Source organism: Fundulus heteroclitus, chromosome 13 (assembly GCF_011125445.2).
Source record: "Fundulus heteroclitus isolate FHET01 chromosome 13, MU-UCD_Fhet_4.1, whole genome shotgun sequence".
Classification (NCBI taxonomy): domain Eukaryota; kingdom Metazoa; phylum Chordata; class Actinopteri; order Cyprinodontiformes; family Fundulidae; genus Fundulus; species Fundulus heteroclitus.
Window position 1 is genome coordinate 16,938,612 of NC_046373.1, and position 26,476 is coordinate 16,965,087.

At 39.9% G+C, this 26,476-nt stretch overlaps 1 protein-coding gene across 1 annotated transcript in view; it reads left to right on the forward strand.

The window, feature by feature from the left end:
- The window catches only part of ripor2 (RHO family interacting cell polarization regulator 2), a 130,948-nt gene that overhangs the window by 59,261 nt on the left and 45,211 nt on the right, over positions 1–26,476 (forward strand). Inside the window, exons 2-8 of the mRNA XM_036145231.1 lie at positions 5,479–5,599; positions 12,877–13,032; positions 13,227–13,305; positions 13,445–13,468; positions 14,478–14,531; positions 24,253–24,402; positions 26,401–26,464. Of these exons, the coding sequence (XP_036001124.1) occupies positions 5,479–5,599; positions 12,877–13,032; positions 13,227–13,305; positions 13,445–13,468; positions 14,478–14,531; positions 24,253–24,402; positions 26,401–26,464 (648 nt within the window). The remainder of the gene's footprint in view (positions 1–5,478; positions 5,600–12,876; positions 13,033–13,226; positions 13,306–13,444; positions 13,469–14,477; positions 14,532–24,252; positions 24,403–26,400; positions 26,465–26,476) is intronic.

Genomic DNA, 26,476 nt, shown 5'->3' on the forward strand with positions numbered 1-26,476 from the left:
TTTAAGAAGCCACGCGTACAGGCGTGTCTGTCAGAATGGCCGCTTTTATGCTACGCACAGAGGAACACGTATTTTCCTCTGTGCCTAACAAGGGGACCTTTTAAACCCTAAATTCTCAAGGTGCACAGTATTTTCGGAACCCTGGCCAAGGATTCCCGGACTCTCACCTCTGTGACCGCACGCAAATCCCAAATTCTTATCGACACGTTTGCAAACAATTATCCTCAAACCTTTCTCTGCCTTTAGAAATACAAAAAGTCGGCCCTCCAGGAAGAAAAAGACACTAGGAGATGAATGAAATCTCCTTACCTTTTGTTGCGGCCGCAAGCTGTGTGTTTTTCTTCCGGAATGACGTCCTGACCGAAAAAACGGAAGGTGGTATGTCGTCCTTTGGGTCCGGGTGGAAACACCATTTTGTTACTGTTTCACCGTGCCGTGACTACGGTGAAGCACCCTCGGTGGACCCAGTTCGTTTTACCCAGTCAGGCGACTCCCACTTACTTTTTACCTTGAATGTAGGACGCATAAAACAGACAAGTATGCTTTTAGTTATATTTTATCTAGGTAAAGACAGAGAAATAGTTACAGTCACACCAGCGCTGATGGGCCCCTGATCGGCAGGAGGCCTCGAGTGCTCATCACGCAAACATTATAAAGGGATCTCGGGACACACCCATACAAGGGCGGTACACATCCAAACTGTGACATCAGCAGGGAAGCTGCGTCACCTCCAGGGTGGTATCTGATAGATATGTGCCAATCTTTTGGGTCAGTGCCATCTAAGTGTGCCATGCAGTTCTGGGATAAACAGCTCGTTCCACTTGACCTTGTTGATATCCTAACAATGTGTAAGTGCCTTACATGTGTAAGGCACTTACTTACACATGTTACTGCAGTATATAAAGTTCTTCTAAATAAGATATTGACATGCAGAGTGTAGTTTTAACAACGTTTCTGATAAAATAACAATCGATGTCTGAGTTGATGAGTAGTTTTGCACAGCACTACTGTAATTACAGTGTCCCCCAACCATTAAATAAAAAACTGATAGAGAACTGAATAAAATCCATTCTTGGGTTTCTCCAAAGGGTAAAACAGTTTTTTTGTTATTGTTTTTTTTTTTAAACCATTGATCATGATGGTTGATTTGATGCATCGCTGCTGCTGAGGTCCTCTGTGTTTTAAGAGATCTCTCTGCTATTATTAGCCATGGAATCATCCGTCCAAAGTCCTCCCTTTTGTTCTGCGACTTCAAATCGGCTCGTCTTTCCTTGGCCCCCGTGTCGAGTCTTTGTGTTTCACTCTGTCTGCCGCTCAGACCCAATGTTGATGATATCAGGTGGATTGCTCAATCAGTTATAGTGCCTTGGATGGTGATTGTGTGTGTGTGCGCGCGTTTGTGAGCGTACGAGCTTGCATTTGCATGATAACGCAAGCCTCGCCCTGCCCCCCACATGGGGCTTGTCTGTCTTGTCTGGGGACATAAAGACAAGGAGGAGAAAGCCGGGTTTGTTGAAACTCAGGGCCCCACAGCCAGCCTGAAAAAGGATGAAAAAAAAAAACTTCAGTGTTTTTCCTGCTGCCACCATGTTTGTAAAGTTGTTTAACTGGAAACTCGGTGGGATGGTTTATGTAGATTGTGTCAGAACAAAGAGCTGACTCAGAAGAGCTGATTCTTTGGCATGTTGGATAGGGTTTCATCAGATTTGATGCATCTCTCTCTCTCTCTCTCTCTCTCTCTCTCTCAGTGCCACTAAAATCCTTTCATATCATATGACGGTTAGATTTGTGCTTACTTTATTGCTTCCTGCACTTTCTGGAGATTTAAAAACCTACAGTAAATGTTGTTGTTGTTTTTTTTTTTTGGTTGTGTGTAAGTAAGTCTAGACCTCCGAAACGGTAACCTTTAATGAAGCACAACACTGAACCGCTCAAATTTACCAAAATGAGCGTAAATAAAATCCCCCTAGCACAGTTATGCTGATCATTTTGCTGATTATCTAGCCACGGCCTGGTGGTCATGTGTTTCCTCTTTCCGGAGCGAAGTGCCTCATCGGTTTGTTTGAGCTGAAATAAAGCTGTCAGGCTATCCGAGGGCACGGTTTCAAACATGTGATGGCTTTGGCAGTCACGCTTTAATTTCTCTCAGGAGCAGCAGAGTCGTCTGGTTTCAAATGAGATCAATAAAATGTATGCCTGTACCGTTTTTAGCATTGATGTTGGAATCAAAAAAATTACTATTTCAGTGGGATTTTATGTGATAGACCAGCAACTTGTAGTGCAATTAGAGTTGGCAGTATATGGGGTATGTCTACACCAGCTTTGCACGTCTAGAAATTGAAAATATTGCCTCTTTTTTTGGGGGGGGCACAAATTCTCAGCACGAGTATGTACCCCTAATCCAAACTAAGTCCAGCCCTCGAGAGCTACCATCCTACATCTTTTGAAGCGTCCCTTCTCCAACACACCTGAATGACATGAATGACTCCTTACCAGACCTCTGCAGACCGAATGCTGATAAAGGAATTCAGCCATTTGATTCGGTCGTGTTGGATGCATCTAAAAGCTGCAGGATAGTAGCTCTCGAGAACTAGACTTGGACATCTAAACCGCTGCCACGTAGCTCTGGCTCTATGTTTTGGGTTGCAGTCCTGATGGAAGGTGATCCTAAGCCCCAGTCTCAAGTTGTCTGAAGCCTCTAACTGTTTTTTTTTTTTTTTTAAGGAACATTTTGTGTTAAGCTCCATTCATCTAGCTACCAGCTCTGACTAGCTCCCCTTTTCTTGTTGGAGAAAAGCCTCCCAGAGCATGGTGCCACCATCACTGTGTCTGACCATGGAGGCGGTGTGTTTTAACCTGCAAGCTGCATTTGCGCATTCAGAAACACACGAGAATCCGTCTCTCCCACCGCTCCCGCTTCAACCGTTTGCGACCGAACCGAAAACTAAGACTAATAATACTACAACGGTCAATCAAGCTGCAGCATTATGCTTTCAGGCGGAACAAACCGCTGTGACAAAAGCAAGAGCTGCTGAGCCAAACCAACACAAACATGGCAGCGCAAGAGGATGCAGGGGTAGCTGCTGCCATCACATCTTTTTGTGTTTTTATTTATCCTTTATTTAACCAGGTAATACCCATTGAGATTAAAAATCTCTTTTGCAAGGGAGACCTGGAAACAATCCACGATTTCTACTTTGACAGTAGAGCAAGCAAGTAATGCCTTGACTAGCTTACATTCTTCTGGTTTCTCATGGCGCCTGCTGCTTACATTTTCATTTGATACTGTGATTTGTAACCTTTGGTAGGCGGGCACTAGGTGTCGCTTCACCCAATCAGCTCGGAAAGTTCTGCTGAATCTACGCATCTCCTTTCCCCGAACGGCTGCGATGAGAGCTGGCCCAGATTAATAATGTGCAGAACACACTGCAAAAACAGACCTTAAAATAAGTAAAATGTTCTTAAAATGTGGGTTTTTGTCCTTGATTTGAGCAGGTAAATGATATTATCTGCCAATGGAATAAGTATTTTGACCCCTAAAATAAGATAATTAGACATCCTGCACTTGAAATAAGATGATGGAGATAAGTTTTTCCTATTTTAAGTGCAAAAATCTTATTCCATTGGCAAATCATCTTATTTACCTCCTCAAATCAAGGACAGATACACTCATTTTAAGAAAATTTTTACTTATTTTTAGTTCAGTTTTTGCAGTGCATGTGCTATACATTATTAATCTGGCTTGTCAGGTTAGGAGTGTTTTTTTTTAAGCTATTGTGTAATGCCGGGGTTCCTCCTCAAACCTGGTGATTTACGCGTAGTTCAAAGTGTTTGTTTGTTCTCCTTGTTTGCCGAACTTCCTGCATGGCCTGTGAAAAACTGCAGCGTGGGCTTCCAATTGACTTTAAGAAAGGACCAATTTCTGTAATGCAAAACCTAACCCTGCTAGAAACTTCTCCAGAACTCCAGAGCTGACCTATCTGCTGTGTTTCCCAGTCTTCATGATGCCGTTTGTTGAATATTGTTCTCCAACAAACCTCTGAGGTGTTCACAGAAAGGCTGACTTTATATTGAGGTTAAACTGCACTCAGATGTGCTTCACAGTAGCCATCTCCCAGTAATTGGGTGCACTGTGTTTTTTTATTTAGGGGTGTCAGTGTACTGAATTCAAATGTACACCACACTTTTCAGATTAAAAAAAAATCACAGTTGTGTTCCTGTATCATTTACTTGTTGGTGTTTTTTTGGAAAAGTTGACCTGCTCCCGTTTCCGACTTCTTTCGGAGTTTGAATTATCCACTTCCTGCCACTTGCGCAACGATTTAGACGTTAAAAGTCGTTCCGCTGCGGTTGAAGCTGTGATTTAGTTGTCTCGGTAGACAACTCTCTTTGGGCATCTGATCTTTGCCTCATCATTATCTGACGGCTATATTTGGAGGCTCCGCTGTCTATTTTCAGCTCGCTCCCCAAGCGTCCGTGTCAGTCACGCTGCTTTCTCCATCTTCTCCTTTAAGAAAAAGAAAAAAAAGGCATCGAAATCCACTGCTTGTAAATATAGACACAGTGATAAAAGGTGCTTCAGCTCCAAGAGGGACTGGTTAGATAACGCAGCTTTTGTGGAGTTTTTGCACAAACGACTAAATCTACCCTTAGAAACTGTCAGGTGTGCTTGTAAATACTTTGTGAACAGATGTCAGTCTGGTGAACTGCACATCGTCTTCAGTTCAGATGTAAACTCGCTGCACAGCTGATGGAAGGTGACTCGAGGTTTGGGAGTGTGAGGCCTGCCTGAGGCGCAGCAGTTAACGGCTGACGTGTGTTTTTGTATCTATGTGGTGACGAAGAGGCCTGAAGAAGGTCAAGGCGTGTTAGCGCAGGCTCTGAACGCCACTCGTCCACACGCTGAGCATCACCGACACTACCCAATCCTGCGCTGCACTGAACAACGAGCCTCAGGGTTCATACCCTGTCTGGACAAACATGAAAAAGTATAGAATGCCATTTCACTATTTTTTAGATCTGGAAAAATATAGAAAAATCAAATGATGTGAAGAAATATTTGTTTCTCCAGACTTTGTTGTCTCTGCTATTGTCATTCCTTCTTTGCCCCCTGCTTCCTTCCCTTGTGCCCATGCTCCTTTCCTTACCTCTATGTGTGCCTCTCATCCATCCTTCGCTCTCTTTTTTTCTTCCCTCTTACTTTAAGGTGTTGAAAGCCTGTCAGTTGTAAAAATAGCTGCCTTAAAGTGAATAAAGTATTTCATATTTTAAAGCAGTCGCACCAGACCGGGATCTCTGGAAGATTGAGTCTGGAAAAGTCTGGAGTTTTTACCTGAGAAATGTGTTGTGACTCTGCAACCCTCTTCCTCTCTGACGTTTGTGTGTACGCAGTTGGTTCTGTTGTGCTGTCACGCAATATGGACCATTACCTTGTATTCTTGTTTAAGCTGAAAAGAACCGTTACTGTGTCTCCTGCAGGAGTTTCTTCCCGCGTGCCGGAGATCATGGCGGCCGGCACCCACTCCCCCGGAGGGCCCAACGGCATCATACGGAGCCAGTCATTCGCCGGATTCAGCACTCTGCAGGAGCGGCGCTCTCGGTAAGAGGAGAGCCACAAAACTCACAATATGGACAAAGTCCCGTATTTAAAAAAAAATCTATAACATTAATAAAAAAATATACAGGTCTGGGGTAAGTTAGTGATTTACATCCATTTATGTATCTTTTTTTTTTTTTTTTGCTTACATAATCTTTTAAATTTCTTTTTAAATGTTTAAATGCATGGCAACAAAACTATTTTAGCCTTCCAAGTAATGCATACGTTGAAATTGTGATAGGAATTCAATATATTGTGCAGCTCTGCCTTAATATTTACATCAACAGATGATGTAAATATTCAAATATCTGCTTATATAAACATTTTTTCTTATTTAATGTGGTTCTTTAATCAATCAGATGTTTTGTTGACGTTGTTTTACTAATTATATTTTGATTATTTTGTTGTTATTCTTCCCTGATTTAAAGCATTTAGTCAACTTTAGCTAGTTTTAAATATGCATGAAAGCATAAATGTTACTAATACAGTCATGGACAACAGGAAAGTAGCAATATTCATCAGTCGTGCTAAAGTGTCAGATTTTGATAATTAGTAACGGAATCAACAGATCAGAATAAGATGTGCATGTTTAAGATAATGTTTACGTCCTGGTAACAAGGTTTTGCTGCATTTTTTAAATATTGTGGTTGCTATAAAGAAACCCCTTTGGGTTTCCTTTTGGAAGGAGTCTGCTGCTAATATCAATGATTCTAGCTGTCTTGGAAACAACTTCAAGTGCTGTTTTTAAAGGATCGACTTCATGAGCCGCTATTTATTAGCTTATCCAACCCTAACTTAGCACACAGCTCCCTCTCAGGGAACTTTTAGCCTGCTGTAAGTTTCTTGAGGTCTTGTAACATGTGCAGATGCAAAGGGGTAAATCTAAGGGCACGAGTCTGCTTGCAATTCTGTGTCTGCGTGCATCTGCACGGCTCATTAGAGAAGAAGAATAATGCTCGAGAATAGCATCAAACCTGTCGAGGGAGATGGCTTCAACAGCGGGAGAAGATGAAAAGTCTCAGTAATCTGCATAAACAGTCGTGCCGCTGCGTTGACATCGCTGGCGAATTATCACTGTGTCGAGAAGATGTAACGGAGCTGCTTCTGTCGGTCATGGTTTTTCAAATGAGAAATATTTTTACTTTGCATTTGTGACCCCAAAACAACCCAAATAATTTACATTGGTTTCTTTTTTCTTTGAACACAGTGGATGTGCAGAGAAATTATACAGGGCTTTGAACTCGGTTATGAGTGTTAAAGTCTGGCCTAGCCTTAGAGATGGGGTGAGGAGCTCAAGGTGGAGCCACTGCTTCTCTGCATCAAAAGGAGCTGGTGTTGGTGGTTTGGGCAGCTGATCTGGATGCCCCCTTGGGACCTCCCTTTGGGGGTTTTCTGGACACGTCCAACTAGGAGGACACCCCGATAAGGACCCAGAAATCTATTGAAGGACTATTTATCCCATCTGGCCTTGTATAAATTAGACATTTTTACTCATAGCCCTTTCAGTTTTCTGTAAAATGGGCCCAAAATGTCCCGACATGTTCTTTTTTCAGGGTTTTACACTTTCTGTAAAAGTTTGAAAAAGTATTGAATTAGATGGGAGGAAATTCTTTTTAAAGAGAAAATATCTGGATACGTTGTACATCCCTTATCTGTTTGTGTTAAAACTGTAGTTGTCCATCCATCATTCCGTCCGAAAAGTGAAGAATATGAAAGGAGAAAACTGGTTACTGAATTTTTTGCAGAGATGTCAGAGATAAACAAGTCTTTTAAAGATAATTATTTTTTCCCTTTTGTTCCCTTTGACTTATCCTTCTAAAGAATAATATAATCCCTTCCCAAATTTCTCTTTTACAATCTTATCCTTTCGCTTGTCTCCAGCAGTCCTGGTCCTGCTGAGAAAACCCATTAGAAAATGCTCTTGCTCTCTTTTCTCTCCTCTTAGACACTGAATGGTATGATTTGTTGGAATGACTCAAGTGTGTGGGCGACCCGCGGTGGCAGACGAGTTACACTCTGATAATGAGTGAAGTGGAAAGCTGCAGAGATATGGCCTCTGAAGCCACTGGATGTGTCGCAGTCTGTACGAGTGGCTCTGTTGGTAATAACACAGGATGTTCATGCGTGGACCCGTGTGCATAATTTACAGGTATTCATGCCTCTGTCCGACAGACGTTGCTCTTTTTGTGCAAGGGTGCAAAATAAGATGTATTAGGTGGCATAGAAATTGTGGTATGTGTGCATGTGCATGCTTCTATGCGCGTCTCCATCAAGAAGCCTTTTGCGCTGCAGCTCATTTGACCCCAAGGCTAAACAGCAGTTTTATTTAGTGCTGCCCTAGATTTGTGGCAGCTTTCACTTGCACGTTCCAACTCATCCAGCTCTGGAATCAGTTGCTCCGGTGTCCCCAAAACGACACTTGGATCATTTGGTCGCGATGGAGGAAAGGTCATTTGTTGGCTAAATCCGTGGTGCTTTTAAAAACCTCGAGTGGGCAAGATGAGCTTGACCTAAAATGGATTAATGGGAGAACTGAAAGAAATGTGAGGCAGCTCTTTAGTCTGTAAATGTGTGCTACGTACTAATGCAAAGATAATTCAGGGCAGAGATGTGAACTCTGGTTCTAGAAAATGATCTGCCACATTTGTTATGCAAACTTTTAAAACAAACCAGCAAAAAGCATCAAATGTTATAGAGGTTATACAAATATTAAACAGTGGCACAAAGTTGCTTGGCATGCAGCTTTATGTTTAAAACAAATTCTGTGTCTTAGAATACATTAGCTTGACACTGCATGTTTTATCTGCATGTATTAGTTCTCCATTAGTCACTTTATCTGAATATGAATTGATAAGAAGTAAGTAAACCATTTGGGTCATTAATATAACAACATTTTATTGAGCTATAAAGGGTTTGGAGTGCATTCTGCAGAGCTAAGATTCCCTGAAAGTATAAATTGGCTCATAGATAACATACTGGTTTAAAAGGGAAATGAAGTTGGGGTTATATGTTGACTTGGTTCAGATTTATGTAAGTAAGGTTATGCAATGTCTGCCTGAAAAGGTCCGCTGTATCTGCTCATCATGTTCACTCATATTTCTTCTCAATCCACAGTGCGGTTCTGTACTGGGTTGTCTGCTGAATTACAGACTTCTGTCTCTCAGGTTTTGTCCCGTACTTAGAAATCCTTGAATCCTTGAAACCCTTCAGTTCAAGTGTGTTTTGAACTTCTTAAGTCAGGAGATGGCTACAAGAAAATAGCTACTTGCTGAAACATGCCTATATCTACAGTCTGAACAATAAATAAAAATTTACAACTGGAGCTTTGATTGTGGATGAGGGTTATTCTGCCATGGTGCAAAGAGAGGAGGTGGTTAATTCATTTAATCAGCAACGCTCTTTGCTGGAGAATTACAGCAAAGAGAGGCATCTTGGGAGCAGGGAGGCATCTTGGGGTCTACATGCTATTTGATTGGCTCTACTGAGCCTTTAAATGCAAAGTTAGGTTTTGGTAATGTGAGACTAATGGCCTTCTCAGACAGGACACGATTTGCTGCACTGGCTGGATTGGCGGGTCTAGTCATTTGTTGGTGTCAGCAGCAAAGTGCTAGAACTAGCCCTGCTAGTTGGAAGAAAAAGGGCATCAAGGAAGAAGAGGCTCTGGGTGCACAGAACTCTGTGTAAATTGAATACCAAAGGACCTGCTCAGGGGTGGTCAGCTTTGTTGCTTTGCTCCAAAATGGTCAGATCAGAAAACGGGTTGTCTTTCTACTTAATCCATATTCTCCAATCAGAGCACACCATAAAGCTAACAGCCATCTCCCTCCCCTTCCCCCCTCCCCTCCTCCTCCCAGCTGATGCACCTTCTCACTTGAGAGGAGGAAGGCGGAGCAGCAAGCAGACGGCAGCCCCAGATCAGCCTCTCTGTATCGGCTCAAACAAGAGGCAGTCACCACTGAAGGCGCGGAGCACGAATATCCCATATTTAACCTCAAACTAACTTCACAGCGGTTACTAAAAAGGGGAGCTGCTATGTCCGATCAAAAATGCATGAAGGTTCCACTCACTCCCAAAAGACGAGAGAATCACGGAAGAGTGGCTGAAGTTCGTCTGTGGGGACGTTACTGAAGATAGTTTCCTGTGGGGGAATTCAAGTCTTGGTTTTTTTTTTTTTCTGGGTTTTTACGGCACTAGTGTCTCCTTTTTCATATAGTAGACAGACAGGAAAGGGGGTTTGAGAGAGGGGGGAAGACGTGTAGCAAAGGACCTGAGGCCGGAATCGAACACGGGTCAGCCGAATCGAGGACTAAGGGCTCCGTATATGGGTCGTGTGCACTACTCCTGCACCTTCGGAGCACGCCCCAAGTCGTTGTTTTCAAAGAAGGATAAAAAAAACTTTCTGTACCAACACAGAAGGTGGCGACCACAACACTGTCATTCCCCGTAAGTTTACTTCATTTCTAAATGCTGTCAAATGTAAGGAAGTTGTGTTTGTAACTGAAAAGTCCGAAGAGCTCGCTGCCTGGGAGAGCGAGCTCTGCCGCAGTGAGAGTTCGCTCTCCACCGCGGTCCTCCGCAGTCACCGCCAGCTCTCCTTCACAGAGACTGGAGGAGAGCAAGCAGTCACCGTGGTAAAGAACTGAATCACAGCTGATATTCCTGTGTCGCCGGAATATGCAGCTTGGACCGCGGCACGGTCTATGTGGCTATTTATTTCGGTTCCACTGTGTTGAATCGTGTCGCCAGGATAAAGCCTTTGGTCAGCTTGGCCTCGCTTGTCCGACATCCTGCAACACAAACACTTCAACCAGCCATAAAACCATAATAATGGATTTGCAATGGAGTGTTGCACCGAGAGGAGAGGCGTTAGATGGATGGGGGAAGGTGTGTGTGTGTTGGGGGGCGTTTGACTGGTTTTCCGAATGTGGTAGTAGCCAATCAGAGTGAAGTCAACTTGGAAGAGCTGCATATCGTTACCACACCCAACCTATTTACTGAGGAGGGATTTTGCCTGACTAAACAACAAGCTGACGTAATTTTTTTAAATTAAATTCTTTGTAGAATTCACATATGCAGCAATATCAACTACATCAAATGGTTTGTACAGGGATGTCATGGCGCCTTTTAGCTTCCCCTCCATTTTGGCCTCCCGGTCTTTCCAGCTGATGGCCAGATGGCCCACTTTCTATTGGCCGCCCGTGTATTTATCACTGTGCTCTTGCTCTTTTCTTGACGCAGCACTAAACCGCCCCGACGCTGTGCAAGCCATTGAAAATAACGATCGACATGTCTAAGTCTTGATTATCTTACAAAGCCTTTTCTAAGGTTTCGCCACTCCAATTAAACACATTGAGACCTGTTATCTGCAAATGGAGAATACACGAAACACTGGGGAATCCGCCTTAGAGGAGACCAACCTGCCAAACTTGCTGCAAGATTGCATCACCAGCTCATCCAGGATATCAAAGAGGACTATAGGCATCACTTGCCTGAGTTAAGTTCAGAATTATTGACTATTCAAAAATAACATGGGAAAGTTTCAGCACCAAGGTACTGTTGACCAAAAAAAAAAAAAAAAGAGAAAAAAAAACATAAAGGCTTGTCTCATATTTGCAAAAAAATAAAAGGCATCTTAATGCTTCCAATGACTTTCCAAGAAATATTCTGTGGACTGATGTGCCTAAAGGAAAAAGGTTTTAGATGGCGTGTCCCTTACATCTGGTCTAAGTCTAGCACAGCATGTCAGAAATAAAACATCACACCAATAGGCAATCATGGCAGTGTGATGCTTCTCAGCCTGGATTTCTTAGGAAAAATAAGTAAGTAAGTAAACTTTATTTATATAGCATCTTTCACAGGTACACTGCAAAAAGGGAACTAAAAGTAAGTAAAAAATTCTTGAAATTAATGTATTTTTCCTTGATTTGAGGAGCTAAATAAGACTATTTGTCAATGGAATAAGTATTATTACCCCTAAAATAAGATACTTATTTTAGGGGTAATAAGATGGAGATGAATTGTTCCTATTTTTGTGCAAAAATCTTATTGCATCGGCAAATAGTCTTATTTACCTGCTCCAATCGAGGAAAAATACACTGATTTCAAGAAAATTTCACTTACTTTTTGTTCCATTTTTGCAGTGTAAAAATCACAAAATGCTTTACAGAGTGTAATAAATACCAAGAAATATCACAAGAACAGCTTACAAGGATAACATAAAAAACATATGTTTAAGTAAATGCTTGTCTAAGTAAAAGTGTCTTCAGCTGATTTTTAAAGGATTCAACAGAGTCGGCCACACAGAGAGACAGGGGCGGGGCGTTCTATAGTCTGGGGGCTACAGCTTGGGAGGACAGGTCCCCTAGAGTTTCAAACCAGGTCTTGGGGACCTTTTTTTTTACCCTTTTGATTTTGATTTTGACCCGAGGACCGGATAGTACAGCCAGAAGAGTAAGGGATTAAAAGGTCTGAGATCTATTAGGGGTCCTGTCCATTAAAAGCTGTAAAATTCAAAACTAAAATTTTAAGATCTGTTCTAAATTTGACGGGTACCCAATGTAAAGAGGATAAAACCGGTGTGATGTGAACCCTTCTGTTTGTTCCTGTTAAAAGCCTCGCTGCAGCGTTCTGGACCAACTGGAGACGACAGACTGCTGGTTTGTTAAAACAAATAAAGAGAGTGACAATAATCTAAAGGAGAGGAAATAAAGGCATGAATAATCATCTCCCGGTCCGATATGGAAATTATTGCCCCCAATTTAGAGATATTTCTCAAGTGATAAAAGCAATTTTGAACTAAAGGTTTTGAATGGAAGTCTAGCAGAGAATTGTCCGTCAATCAGGTTGTGGCCTGAAGCTCACTAGACCATCATCTGAAGCATTCCTGAAAGTCCATCTCTAACACGGTCAAACAAAATGTCTAGTCAAAGTCCGGAATTGACTCGGATACTATGGCATGACCGTTCATCCATCATTGTCTTATGCTTATGTGAGCCTGGGTTGTGGGGGCAACAGTTCCAGGAGAGAAACCCAGACATCCTTCTTCCCATCAACATCATCCAGCTCCTTTTAGGGCACCCCGAGGTGTTCCCAGGCCAGATGTGATATAAAGTCCCTCCATCGAGTTCTGGGTCCTCCCTGGAGTCTAGGCTTTTCACAGCACTGTATTCACGCTTTGGCCAGCTGATTGCCCAGCTATACATCAGTTTTGAGCTTATCCTCATTTAAAGTCAATTTCATGGCAGAATATAAAATCCATGTTCACGTCATTGTGTGTGCAGGTGTAACTCTTTCATGGGCAACTCCGCGGTCCCGAAGAAGCCTCAGTCCAAGCCCAAGAAGCCCCACCTGTCGGGCCACAAGGCCGGCAGCAGCTCCAGAGAGCCACAGCCCAAAAGACTGGAGGAGGTTTACACGGCACTCAAACAAGGCTTGGAGTGAGTAACTCATGCTCTCCTGTTCATTCAGTCTTTGTAGAGTCTTAACAATCCCACCTGGGAACATGCGACTGATGACATAAATGTTTATGTGGAAATGTTTGGATTCCTGGTAACTATTTCATTAAGTTTCTTCAGTTATTTCCTTTTGATCAGTGAAGATTTTTTACAAAATTTCTTCATCTGCTGCTTAGTGAATATCTTGAAGTTCATCAAACAGAGCTGGATAAACTTACATCGCTAATGAAAGACATGAAGAGGAACTCTCGCCTGGTGAGACATAGGAAAACATTTTAACATCATGCATACAAATATTAGGTTTGAATTATATATAAAAATGTCTTTTTTATGACTTTGCTCCTTTAAAAGCATTGTTTGACGTGCTTCTTTTCTTAACTCTGTTGTTCTCCAGGGAGTGCTGTATGATCTTGACAAGGTAAGCCAACAGAGCTGACGTTAAACTAAAAAGGAGAGGAGGTGTGTTGGGTGAATTATTTTATGAAGAATGGAGCACGGTAATCGGTGTAGGTTGTTAGACAGTAAAGATGTGGAGCAAATGGGGAACAAAGACCCAAAATATGAAGGAAATACTAAAATGACAACATGATTGTGTTTAAGAAAAAGAAAGAAACTGAGCAGAGAAATGCAATATTAATATGTTTGATTTTTATATATATATATATATATATATATATATATATATATATATATATATATATATATATATATATATATATATATATATATATATATATATATACTATATATATATATATATATATATATTAAACTTGAGTTTAGTTAAAATATTGTGTTTTTATTGCACAAATGTCCTAGAATTTGTTTGTTGTTTCATGTTTTTAGACCAGTCATTCAAATGATTATGACCACTTGACAAACACTTACCACCACTGTTTGATTGGGCCCTACCATAATTTGAGACCAATTTAGAACTTCAGACTTGTCGTCCTCCAATAATCAGGACTATTGAGGCCGCTGCTACCGAAGGATATTGAGTTTAGGGGATACAGTTGAGGGTGAGCCGGTGATCGAAACTGGACAGTTTTGCTTTGGTGATCAAAGATATCTTTAGTTCTTTAATCAGAGGGTGACTCTAAGGAGACTCAAGTGACTCAGTTCCTTATGACTCATTAGCTGCAGTTTTACAGATGGTTTGAACCAGCTGTCTAGCCAGCCTAATTTACTCGCCAGTTTTCTTTTCTAATGCCCTACACTGAAAGACATGTTCAGTGCTTCCTAATACCCACTCTACACACTAGAAATAACCGGTAGCCAGCTTTTCTTCCTGCTCTCTCTTTCTCCTGTTAGTGGTCATAACGTTATGGCTGATTCGTATATGTGAATCACCATTTTCACATCTATATACCATGTGCTGTCGTTTTGTTTTGAGCACCAGTGACATTGGCCGTCTGTGTTTTTCGCAGCAAATCAAAAGCATTGAGAGGTACATGAGACGCCTCGAGTTTCACATCAGCAAGGTAAGGATGTTTTGTAACGTCTGAGTATGATTCTGTTACTTTTAAGGACTCTGTGTGCCTGTTTTAGCAACTATGATTGTAGTCATTCATATAATCGTTTTTCCTGCTTGTTCTTCTGTTGAAATCATGTTGACGGAAATGTCTACATGATATTCTGTTATCCCCAAAAACTAAACCTGATTTTTAATACTTTTTGACGTGCTCACGTAACGGCAGTGTACGTGATCTTACCTTGCTATCATCCGCTAGCTAGCTGCGCACGCGCATTTCTAATGTGTATGTATCCGGTTAGCTTAGTGGTTAGCTTCGGTCTTAGCCGTTCATTGTAGCTCCGCTGCTCTCACTGTATACTTTGAACATGGCTGAGAGTCACGTTAAGCAAACCGCATACAAGTTTATGAGAAGAAGAAGAAAAAGGCCTCATCGAAAGAAATAAGAGTAGAGAGGATTCGGGGGATTTCTTTCACGTGATCCCCCTGGGGAGAGGAAGAGCGGGTTAGATGGTCTTGCGCATGCGCAGTTATTCAAAAACTTGGGGACTTGGGGATACTTCAAGAAAAATTGCAGACTACCATTTAGTCTCCCCAAATTATGACTATTTAGCTCACATAATGTATCCAGTTTAATTACTAATTTGATCACATGTAGGATATATTTGATTTGATTGAAGTTCTTTAATTTTGTATTTAGCCATCAAATAAACTTTATTTTATATTGTCCCTTCATTTTCTGCCAACCCTCTTGTTCAGATTTCAGCCTCAGTAAAATTTGTTATTCCTGTTCTTGCAGCCTTGATTTAGGATGTGAAATATGCATTTGACACAGAAAAGTGTCACCTCACATATATTTTTTAAAGTTGTAATTTCATCTAGTGATGTTTGTTCCCTTTAAATTTTTTATTATTTTTCTTATTGTTGTTTAAATTGGACTAAAAACCGCAACACTTCTGGATTTTTACTATGGGATTTATTTATCTATCTTTTTTTCTTCTTGTTTTGATAATAATGTGAAGTTTCCTACTGTTTTAATGGTTCTGGCAGAAAAAAAGAATTAGATTTTTTTTTCTTAATACCTTCTTTTGTAGTCTTCTCATAGGCTCCCAGTTGGGGACCATAATCCCTAACGTTTTTTTTCTAGACCTGACAAGCTTTCAAGACTCTTTGCCTTTTCTTCCACACCCTCTTTTGTAGTCCAGTATGGCTTGCTGGGCATCAAATCAGACCTGACAGCAGGTTATCAGAGCACACACGCCAAAACAACTGTGCAGGATCCAAAGGTAACTATGGTTACTTGAAGACAGCCTTTCAAGTCAAATCGGGAATTCAAGGAAGCCATCTACCTGAGTTGTTAACCCTTAGGAGTCGCACATAAGATTTCGGACAATAAAAACTTTTGTTTTGTCCAGAAACAACCAGAGTGATTTGTGATTCAAAAGTTTGAGCATAGGATGGAACCATAAATATTGGTTAAGTGTGAGTTGGCTAAAACTAAAATGTATAAGTCAAGTTATACTAGGCGATGTCTCAAAATTCATAAAATAATTTTTAAGCCCCTCTTTGACGCCGGTAACAAACAAAATGCAGTCGATGCCTGCTCTGTCTTATAAAGATGTCAGAGGATGCTGTTAAGCAACCAAAGTCTCAGGGTTTCAACTTGAGATCCAGCTTTATTTTGGCACCTCTCTGTTCTTGCATACTCGGAACAGAAATAGATTTAAATGTAGCGGTAAATATTTAGAAAAGCAAAGAGCTGTCTGATTTATCTCGTCTGGCAGGTAAAAAGCCTGAGTCTCGCTCTGTCTAGTTAAATTTAGCTCCCACTGTGTTTTTCTTTTTTTGCTTGCAGACATAATATTAGCATCATGTTCACTGATCTTTTCCGCAGTCTCATTACTGACTCTGTCTCGACTGTTTCTAAAGGACAAGTTTTGTTCTATTTGAAATTTTACCATGTAAAATCTGCCCCTATTCTCTGGGGTAGAAAACACTATTAAAAATGATGGAATACAAAGTTTTTATTAAGTTAGGGAGGTCCCACTTAGAAGGAGCAACTCCTTTTTCCAGGGGGTCCTGATCATACCGGGTGTAAAAACTGTTTTAAATTAAAGCATGACCAGTAATATTAAAACAAAAAAAGAATTAAAAAATAATACCAAGGTTAATTTAAAAAATATATGTAGAGCAAAATCCTGTACAATTCACTGCTACTATAATCTTAAAGGGAACATATTGTGCTTTTTAATGCCTTCCTTTTCACATTAAAATAATTCAGTTTTGGTCTTTTATAAAGTGGAACTGCAATGCCTTGGTTTGAAATTCTCGTTATTGTTACCCCACACCTTGGCTTTTGCCCCTGTTTTAAGAGCAACTTGTTTTGGTGCTGTTTCTTTAAATGAAAATTAGGCACTTCACACCCCTCACTCCCTCCAGGTCTAAGAGCATTACACTCCACTACATTCGGCCATTTCTGTAGCGTGCTGTGTTCATACCCCCAATAACCAAACATTTTCACTCGGCAACTTGTAGCCTCAGCATCCTTGAGCTTGAACTATAAAATTGTGGTGAAATACATAAAAAGGGGGGATTCATGAAATTGGTAAGCTGAAAGTGCCTGACCTTGTTTAGCAGCTCCACAGCAAATACCGTGACATTATTGTTCATACAACTAGAAAAACATGACCCAAATAGGATGTAAATATATCTACACAGCTCCTAGACAGATTATGCTAAAATGCCTGCTCTTCTAAAGACTCCAAGTACACAGCAAATCTTATTTAAAGGCTAAAAACATGGATTTTTGCCTGATATTTTCCCGTTTTTAATAAAGCAATTAAATTTTTTGTTCAGAGAAGTTTTAAAAAGACCCTTCTTTATATGAAGACTGGTGGTATTGTAAAGCTTTATCCACTGATTTGATGCATGAAAGAAAATGGCAGGTTTAGTTGTCTTAATTTACTTTTTTATTCTGAATACAAATTAACATTTTCATTCCAGACCTGGTAGCATAGCTGCTAGAATGAAGGCACTACAGTTAAGTAGGGACATTAATTAGTTGGGGTTTTTTTTGTAATGAACAGCAACATGTGCATTGTTTCTGTCTCAATTTAAATATATCCTTTTTTTGGGGGTGTTATTCTGGAACAAGGAGCGTCTTGTGATCGAAAAGTTGTGAGTTTTATCCTAGTCTGTGTTCCTTTGTATGAATGTTGGAGGTGTTAGTGAGTACGACTTCTTGAATGAGATTTGTAGTGTAAAAAATCAGTTTGGGTGGTTTATATTGCTATAAACCAACACTATTTTGGTTCATTTCATATACCATTTATAAGGTGCAGCAGTAAATAAGAAATGCTGTATTTATTACAACACAGATATGCATAGTTCACAATTTTAAGTACAGAGTAAGGAGCATCCATTTGAATACCGTAATGTAACTCTAGACCAACATGGAGAGAAAGGAGCTTTTATTAAACCTCTTTGTGTCTGCACAGGGAAAATACTTTAGTTTTTCCAAATGGAATTGAAAGTAAATTTTAAGTCTAAGCTTCTTTAACAAATCATCAGCATGAACGGCAAAAAACACAGATTTACAAGTGTTTATATGAAGTGGTTTTCGTTTCTATGCATATACCAACCTATAACAATGGACCAAAATAAATAGACAATTAAAAGTAATAAATTGTTATTTTTGAGCTCAGGACAAATTTCAGTTTTAGCTAAAATTACTGCAGTGACTTGTAAGGCTTCCTATAAAGCTGATTTTTGGAGGGTGCCACTGCACAATGATCAATTATTTGGTTTCTTTATTATTACTGAGATATACTGTATATTGTGACAGTAAATTTGTCATGTGGTGATAGTAAACTTTCTTTAACCTTCTCCATGCTTTGTCTTTTACTTCAATTGGATCGTCAATAAATTAATTGCTGATTTCACAAAATATCATTAGATTAAATTATAGTGTAGTTTATAGGCTAACTGTTGTGGTAAAGTACCCTTTACACCAAAATGTATAAAAGACTGTCATCAGCATATACATGTAGTTTGGTTGTACCAAGCCCTTGTTCCAATTTATTTAATTATGTCTAGAATAAAATGAGGTCTAAAATAGGTCGGTGGGGAACACCTTTAGATATTGTGAATAGTGCTTATACTTTTTACAGCATAATGCAGAATAAATAAGTAAACCAGTGTAGATAATTTATTTCTAAATTTGATTAAATTGACAAAGCTGCACACTGCTGCTTAATATTTAATCATTCAACATTCTACATAACCAGCAGTAGTACTGCAACTTACTATGTTATTGAAAGGTTGAGTTAAATTTCATAATATTATCTGAAAGAAAGTGCTTCAGTTGGTCATGGAAATTGTGCCATTTTTTTTTTTTAGCAGACATCAGTAACCTTTTCTTTCCTTTTTATACTTACAGAAAGTGATGACTACTACTGACATAAGAATAGCAGCGTCAAAGTTGCAATTTTAGAGATGGCATTAGATGTAATATAATGCTTTACATTTTGTTTATGGATAATTGTATCAATAAAACCAGCTCCATTTTTTTTTCTTGTTTATCTGAGCTGCTGTTTTTCTAAGACATCTGTTTAACGTTGCAGCACCTGTGAGCTCAGGTAAACGCGGACGTGTTTTAAGCTCGGACTCAGCCGTCTCTCTTTGTGCCGGACAGCTGCCGTTAGCTGCCGATGAACAATCGTCCCTCACCTGGTTGTTAGTTTGCGACGCCCATCAGCCCCCGCTTTTGTCCTGCTCAGCCTGCAGATGTCTGTGCTGTGTAATTGGCTCGGATGGAGGAGGCAGGTGGCACAACACAACTTCTATGATGTCCTGCACGGGACAAAGTCTATACCCACTGTTTATGTTTGTGTGTGTGTGGACCAGCGTCAACGGGGCATCATTAAAAAGATGATTGACACAGACTGAAGGTGAGCAGAGCAGCTGCCATGCACCCTTCTCCTCCTCTGAGAGAGGGTGTGTTTACCACTTGCCACGTTCAGCCCAGGATGAGTGAGAATACTTTGCATGTGATTATTTTTGATAAAGGCTATTCTCTGCTTCCCCCCCTCTCTCCCCTTGATGGCTAATCTTGCCGTAAACACACACCCACAGTTCCCCTGAGAGGGCTCGGGTGTTTGATGCTGGTTGGTGGGGCCTGCCTTTTGTTTTTTTTATCTGCTTGTAATCACTTGCTCCGGGCATGAAATGTGGGTGGGTGTGCATGTGCGCTGTTATGCAACCATTCATGATGATGTCCACATCTTAAGACGATTTTTAACCAAATCCTAAAAAAATTCTGTTAAAGTTTCACAGCACGTATTTAGATATTTAATAGATCCCTGGTAAGTTTAATAAGTATACAGCATGTAAACACTATTTCACAAATATTTCCCAGTCTCAAAGGCTAAAGCTGGTTTCCTAGTAAAGATTTTCCCAAAACTGCTAACTTGTTCTTGAAGCTATTTGTTTTTGTTTTTTCCCCCAGCACTCTGAGCTGTAATTAACACAATTCCTACGAGGACTGATTTTAGCATGTATTTAGATTTAATATATCTTAATAACCACTCGCCAGATGCTTAGCAGGCATTTTTTTGGATCTTTGCCAAAACAGATGGCATTGTATTTTGATAGAAATGGCCTTTTATGTGAGCACATCGCAGTTTAACTAAAGGGCTTCGTAAATGGATTTATATTACCCAATCGTTTTCGCTTGTATGGAGATGATCTGTGAACATTAATTTCCAAGTCTTTCAAAGTCTTGCCACAGATTCTCAATTAGATTTAAGTCTGGCCATTTAAACACAAAAATATGCTTAGGTCCTAAACCAGGGTTGTCCAAAATGTGACCAAATGGCCATTAGCAGCTCATGGACCGATGTTGTCTGGCTCCTGGCGGAGATTAAAGAACGATACAAATTTCCCACCAACACAGATGGTTGATGCAGATGGAGACTTTTTATTTTGAATTGCAAAATCTTCTTACAACATAAAATATTAGGTACAAAACAAAGTATTTATGTCTTAATAATCAGATTTTTTGCATTCTCTTTAATTTTATTGCAGATGCAACCACATTTACCCAGTTAGTTAGTTATTTCTGAAAATAGACCACATTTGTATTTTATTGTTTTCAGCTGAGCACAAAAGAATTTAGCAAATCTGACGTCTTTATTTCAAAGAGGCAAACATTCAGCCAACTTTGGATCTACATAGTGAATGCTTAGTTTATTACTAACAAGTAAAAAAGTTTTCTTTTGGCCCACAGCTACTTTACGCTTAAAGATTTTGGCACACTTAACAAAAAGGTTGGACACCACTGGTCTAGGCCATTTCATTGTAGCTCTGGTTTTGTATTTAGTGTAGTACCCCTACTTGAAGGTATACCGTTACCCCTGCCTCGAGTCGTTTTCAGCCTGTAAAAGGTTTTCTTTATGTATTTAGCTGATCAGAACCCTGCACAGCTTCCTTGTCCCAGCTAAATAAAGCGTCCCAACAGCTTGGTTGTGCCCACACTGTGTTACTATGGGTATCGTATATTCAGGATGATGTGCAGTGTTGATGATTGACCATAAATAGTGCTTTGCTTGCCCATAAAGCCCATACAGCTAAATGGTTCCCTTATTTGACTAGAGCTTCTTATGCCACATGTCTGCTGTTTCCCTAACATTGCTTGTGGCAAACTGCAACCAGGAGTTGTTGTGACTTTGTTTCGACAAGGATTTGCTTGTTGTACCCCTGATCTGTCTGCCGTTCTTTAACAAACCTCAGTACAGCTGTACTTTTAATAAGATTAGTTTTTTGGACTCTGACAGTTTGTTGCACTGGGTTTTATTTAGGGGTGTCGGAGTAAGGGGGCTAAAAACAAATGTATTACGCACCTTTTAGAAACTCTGCTTCTTTTTTAATTATTTACTACTATAATTATTTACTACTTAGTTGGTCAATCACATAAAATACATTAAGATCTGTTGTTTTAATGTAAGGAAATGTGAAAATGTTCAAGATAACTACTCATCCAAGGTACTGCATTTCTAAAATTGTTCTGAAGATTAGATCTTGGCTCTTTTTTTTTTTAACTGCTTCACTTTAATGAATCACCTAAACCTTAGCCAGCATTTCTAGTTAGTGTAATCAATCCTAAGGTTTTCTGTTAATGCAAAAACCTTGGAAGACTGATGAGACCATGAATGCATCGTCAGGAAAAAAAATCTGGTCCCGTGTTGCCTGTGTTGGTCATCTTTCCAGAGGAGAATCTGTCCGAAAGTCAGAAGGGTCTAGAACCGAGACATGTTAGATTTTTTTTGCCATCTGTCTGTGTCGAAAGCTCTCTCTCTCTTTTCTTTGTTTGTATTCTGCCTTTCATGTTTCTTCTTTCTCTGGGGGGCAATGGGCCCAAGGCACAGCAATATGCTGATGGACAGCCTTTGGAGAAAGGCTTGGCTGACCTTCACAAGCAAACGTCCTCGAAGGCAGCAAGCGGTCGCTCTAATTGGGGACGAAAATTAGCTTCATTATCCGACAATGATATGATAATTGCTGTTCATCAGCTCCAGTTGGTTAGGGCTCGGTCTTTTCAAACAGCAGCATCATTTTTCTCTAAATCATTAACTCGTTATTGTTACCTCGTGTATGAAGGGTTCCTACAACAGGCTGGAAAAGTTTGATATTTCATTTCAGCATTTCTTGGTGTGGGATTTAAAAATTTTACAAGAGGGGAAAATAAATATTTGTATGAAAATTCGTTTTTCCATCCATCAGTTTTTTTGTCTGTCCATCCCATCCATCCATTTCTCCATACAGCCATCACTCTATTTAGTCATCCATCCATTTGCCCATCTGTTGATTTGATTTTTCACCTGCCCCACCGTCCCTGCATCCTTCCCCATTTAAGCATGTCCACAATGAGAATTTTATGCCATAAATTTGTAATCAAAAGGTATAAATGTAACAGTTTAATGGCCTGAAGAAGGATTCAGCTAATACATGGTCCCTTTGGATCTGCAAACTGTAGCATGAAAAATAGTGATATTCAATAAATTACATTTCAATCCTTTTCATTTCTGAAAAGGATTGTCAGATTAAAAGTACCTGTTGGAAAGAAAAAAACGTAAAGATGGTATTAAACATACTTTTAAGTCCCAATTTCTACATGAATATTTTTGCTTTTTTTATTGGTCAGATGGAATATTCTTGATCTTAAACGCTGTGTCTTTAATAGCTGTTGGTGGGGAGGGAGGGATCATAATTATGTATTAGAAATAAAGGTTTTAAAACATCATTAGTCTGTGTTAATCAATATAATGTGCTTTCCTTAGAGAATTATATTACTGAAATAAATGAACTTTTCAATAATCTTATTTATTGAATATGACGGTCTGTTGCGTGGTATGTTAAGCACAGACGTTCAAGAGTAATCCCAGTCTCAGCCGGTGACTCTGACTCTCTTTTATGATAACTGAACTCAGTTTGGTTTGATGCTGAACTGCGGCTGGCTCCATTCAGCTGCTGCGGCGAAGTCACATACACCACATACCACAGACAGACAGACAGACAGACAGACAGACAGACAGACAGACAGACAGACAGGCGGGCTGGGCCCCACTCAGGAGTGGGTCGGTGGGTTGCTGAGGGCTGCTCGGTTTTGAGGTGGAGCTCGTGGGATCCTACTGGGTATAGGATTTAAATCTAATACCATCTGACTTGATTTTCAAACGCCTCAAAGAGAAACTCGCGAGCATGAACCCAAATTGCAACACCACCTTAAAAATCTCTCCATGTACTGTTTCGGTTTTGGCAGAAAGAGTCACAAATAAACTGCAGCTATTAGGACAACAGGAGCCAGACTGGCCCGCTCTCTCCTGTGTTTCCCTAATGAGCGCCATAAAGAGCACTCAGCATCAATATTTCAGTGCTGGCACCAGTCAGGATTCTGCATCTGCCTTTGATGAGCTTCACAGGAGGTGTTTAGTTTTGCCTGGCTGTCACTTTGATCATTTGTGACTTTAGGAAGGTCAAAACCCAGAACTCTGGAGTCCAGGTCAATTATGCATTCAGAAATGGGTTACTTGGCACTACTTCAGCCTTCAAATACCTTGTTTTTATATTTTTAGCTTGGTTTGACGGAGATAATCGGATAATCTTGCTTCTGTTCTGTACTTAGCTAAATTTTGACATTTCACCCTTGCATTAAAATACTCTTTGTGTTGTTGTGGGAAAATATAATCTTTAGAGTTCCCCACGTGTAGATTCCTGTGAATTTACTGGTAATTTTAGAAAATGTAGATGGAAGAAATTTAATTTAAAGACCTTGACAGATAGTGATGTAAAGAAGAAAATTGATGTTTAGATCACAGTGAAACTGCTGTCAAGTTTAATCTGGATCTGATCTCTTTTTAAATGTTGCTGTTTTACCTCATAGTGAGATAGCCGGATTTAGATGGAGCTGTTCCTTTTTTTTTTCTGTGGAGGATAAATTCAGGTTACTGCTGCAAAGCCTGCTGTTACACATCTGTTTGCTTCAAGATTCTTCTGGATGGTTTGTCCCAGCACTTATGGGATTTATCTTCATGTATAAATCTATAATTTCCCTCCCTATCTTTTATTTCCCTTTTTGTAATATCAACAGTTTGAAATCAAAAATCTGTTTTCTCCTGTTACATTTCTCCCAGTTTTCCGTTTTCCTTAAACACCGACATTGTTTCTGTGTTCAGGTGGATGAGCTGTATGAAGCTTTCTGCATCCAGAGCCGCCTGAGGGACGGCGCCATCAGGATGAAGCAAGCCTTCTCCTCCTCTCCCTCCACCAAAGCCACCAAAGAGAGCATCTCAGAGGTCAACCGCCGGTACAAGGAGTACACTGAGGTACTCTCGTTTTATCTGGCTCTTACTGTGTTGTTGTTGTTTTTTTTAACATTACAGCCAAAGGGTTTAAAGGGTTTTAATGGGACGGACCAAAGGTTTTTGTCACATTTGCCAGAGTTATCTAACGAAAACAACCTGTGGAAGACAAAAAAAGTAAAATAATATAACAGACATTGAAATATCAAATAAAAAAAATTATAATTTCACTGTGATTTGTTTTCTTCTTCATTGTACCTGTTAAATGATATACATTGTTAATGTCTAAAGGGACCAAATGGTGATCTGATTGCTTTGTTTGTAGCATAATACACTGTAAAACTGGGTCGTACAAATATTTAAAGTTAACTTTTTTCCATTTTTGGAAGATTTCAGTTCGTCTGTATCTTGTCTCATCTGCATCATCTGCGCTTGTTGCTGGGCCAAATTTGTATCATGCTTTATTTCACAAAGACATTTTGAGGACCTCAACACCCCTTTGATAACAGACCGACAAAAAGCAGTGCGCAATTTTGAAGTGGAAATACACATTTTTTAATGTTTTCAACATTCTTTTCAAATAAAAATCAGAAAAGTTTGGCGTATATATATATATTTATTTAGTCAGCCCCCATTTCTCTGATACCTCTAAATAAAATGTATTACAATTAAATACTTTCAGAAGAAGTCTACTTAGTAATTACAAATCATTTGTGTGTAATATAATGTAAAGACATCAGAGGTTTGTTAGAGAAGAAACTGCATTTTGAACCAAGGAACACACTGATCTATTGATTGGACATATATTAATTATGTACTGCACAAATCTGGCCATTATGAAAGAGGGGCAAGAAGAACACTATTGTTGAAAGAAAGCCATCAATAGACACACTTGCCATGTGAGGTAAGCCATGTAGGGGAGATGCCAAAATTAGGTAAAAGGACCTCTGGATAGATGTGGCCAAAATGTTACGCTTTGTGCGGTGTTAAACTAAAACTGAGCATCACCCTGGACAAACCATCCCTGAGACAGAGTATCATGCTGTGTGGGGGGATTCAGTAGGGACTGGGAAGCTGGTCAGAGTTGAAGGGAAGTTGGATGGAGCTAAATACGTACAGGGAAATGCTCAAAGAAAAGCTATAAAGGCTGCAACATAGTTGAGACTCGGGTGGCGGTTCATCGTCCAGCAGGTAAACAACCCCCAAGAGTTCAGTCAGAGCTACAATGGAGTAGTTAAAATTAGATCAAAGCATAGCTATATATTAGGATGACCCAGTCAGACCAAAAGCGAATTGAAGACCAGTACAAGATTCAAAAATGTTTGTTAAAGAGATTCTCTCCATCTAGTTTGAACGAGCTTGAGCTATTTGACAAATAAGATGTTTTTGATAAGCAAAGTGACTTGCCTATGAATGACATGAATCATTCCTGCATAAAAAAAGTCTCCTAAACTCAATGAACCGCACGATAGGCAAAACATCAATGAACCAAGAACCTGTCTGAGAAACAGTCGCTCCAATTATTCATTCTATCTTTCTTCCATTTCCCCACATGACTGCTGTCTTAATTGTAGGCACGTATTGAACATTATGCTATTATGGTAAATGACAACAACTGGACTCAAAGTAAGTTAAAAAAAAAAACAGTCAAAGTCCAAAGAGAACTTGGAACGACTCTGAATTAACATATAACTGCTTATCGAGACCACTGCAAAAAAGACCGTCTGTCTCCTTTTGTAGCAAAGTGTAAACGATTTAAGGGTAGTTAGACTGTATTAAGGTTTACCCACACTTGGCAATGTCTACAGCATATTACAGAGACTACTGTTTACTCCAATTTGTAAAAACCCTCTGCAGAGAGACCTTTAAATCCCTAAAACTCACACGTGTCCTTACCCGTCCATAAAGGCTCAGAGGAGCCTTCCTCTGCAGTTTGGTGTTGACTCAAGAGATAACCTGATTACCCCCTTCTTGTGTTCTCTGAGTCCTCTTGTTTGATCATTTGTCTTTCATTTGATCTAGAACATGAGTGCTTTTGAGAGCGAACTGGAAAATCTGCTTGGGGAGTTTCACATCAAAATGAAAGGTGAGATCACAC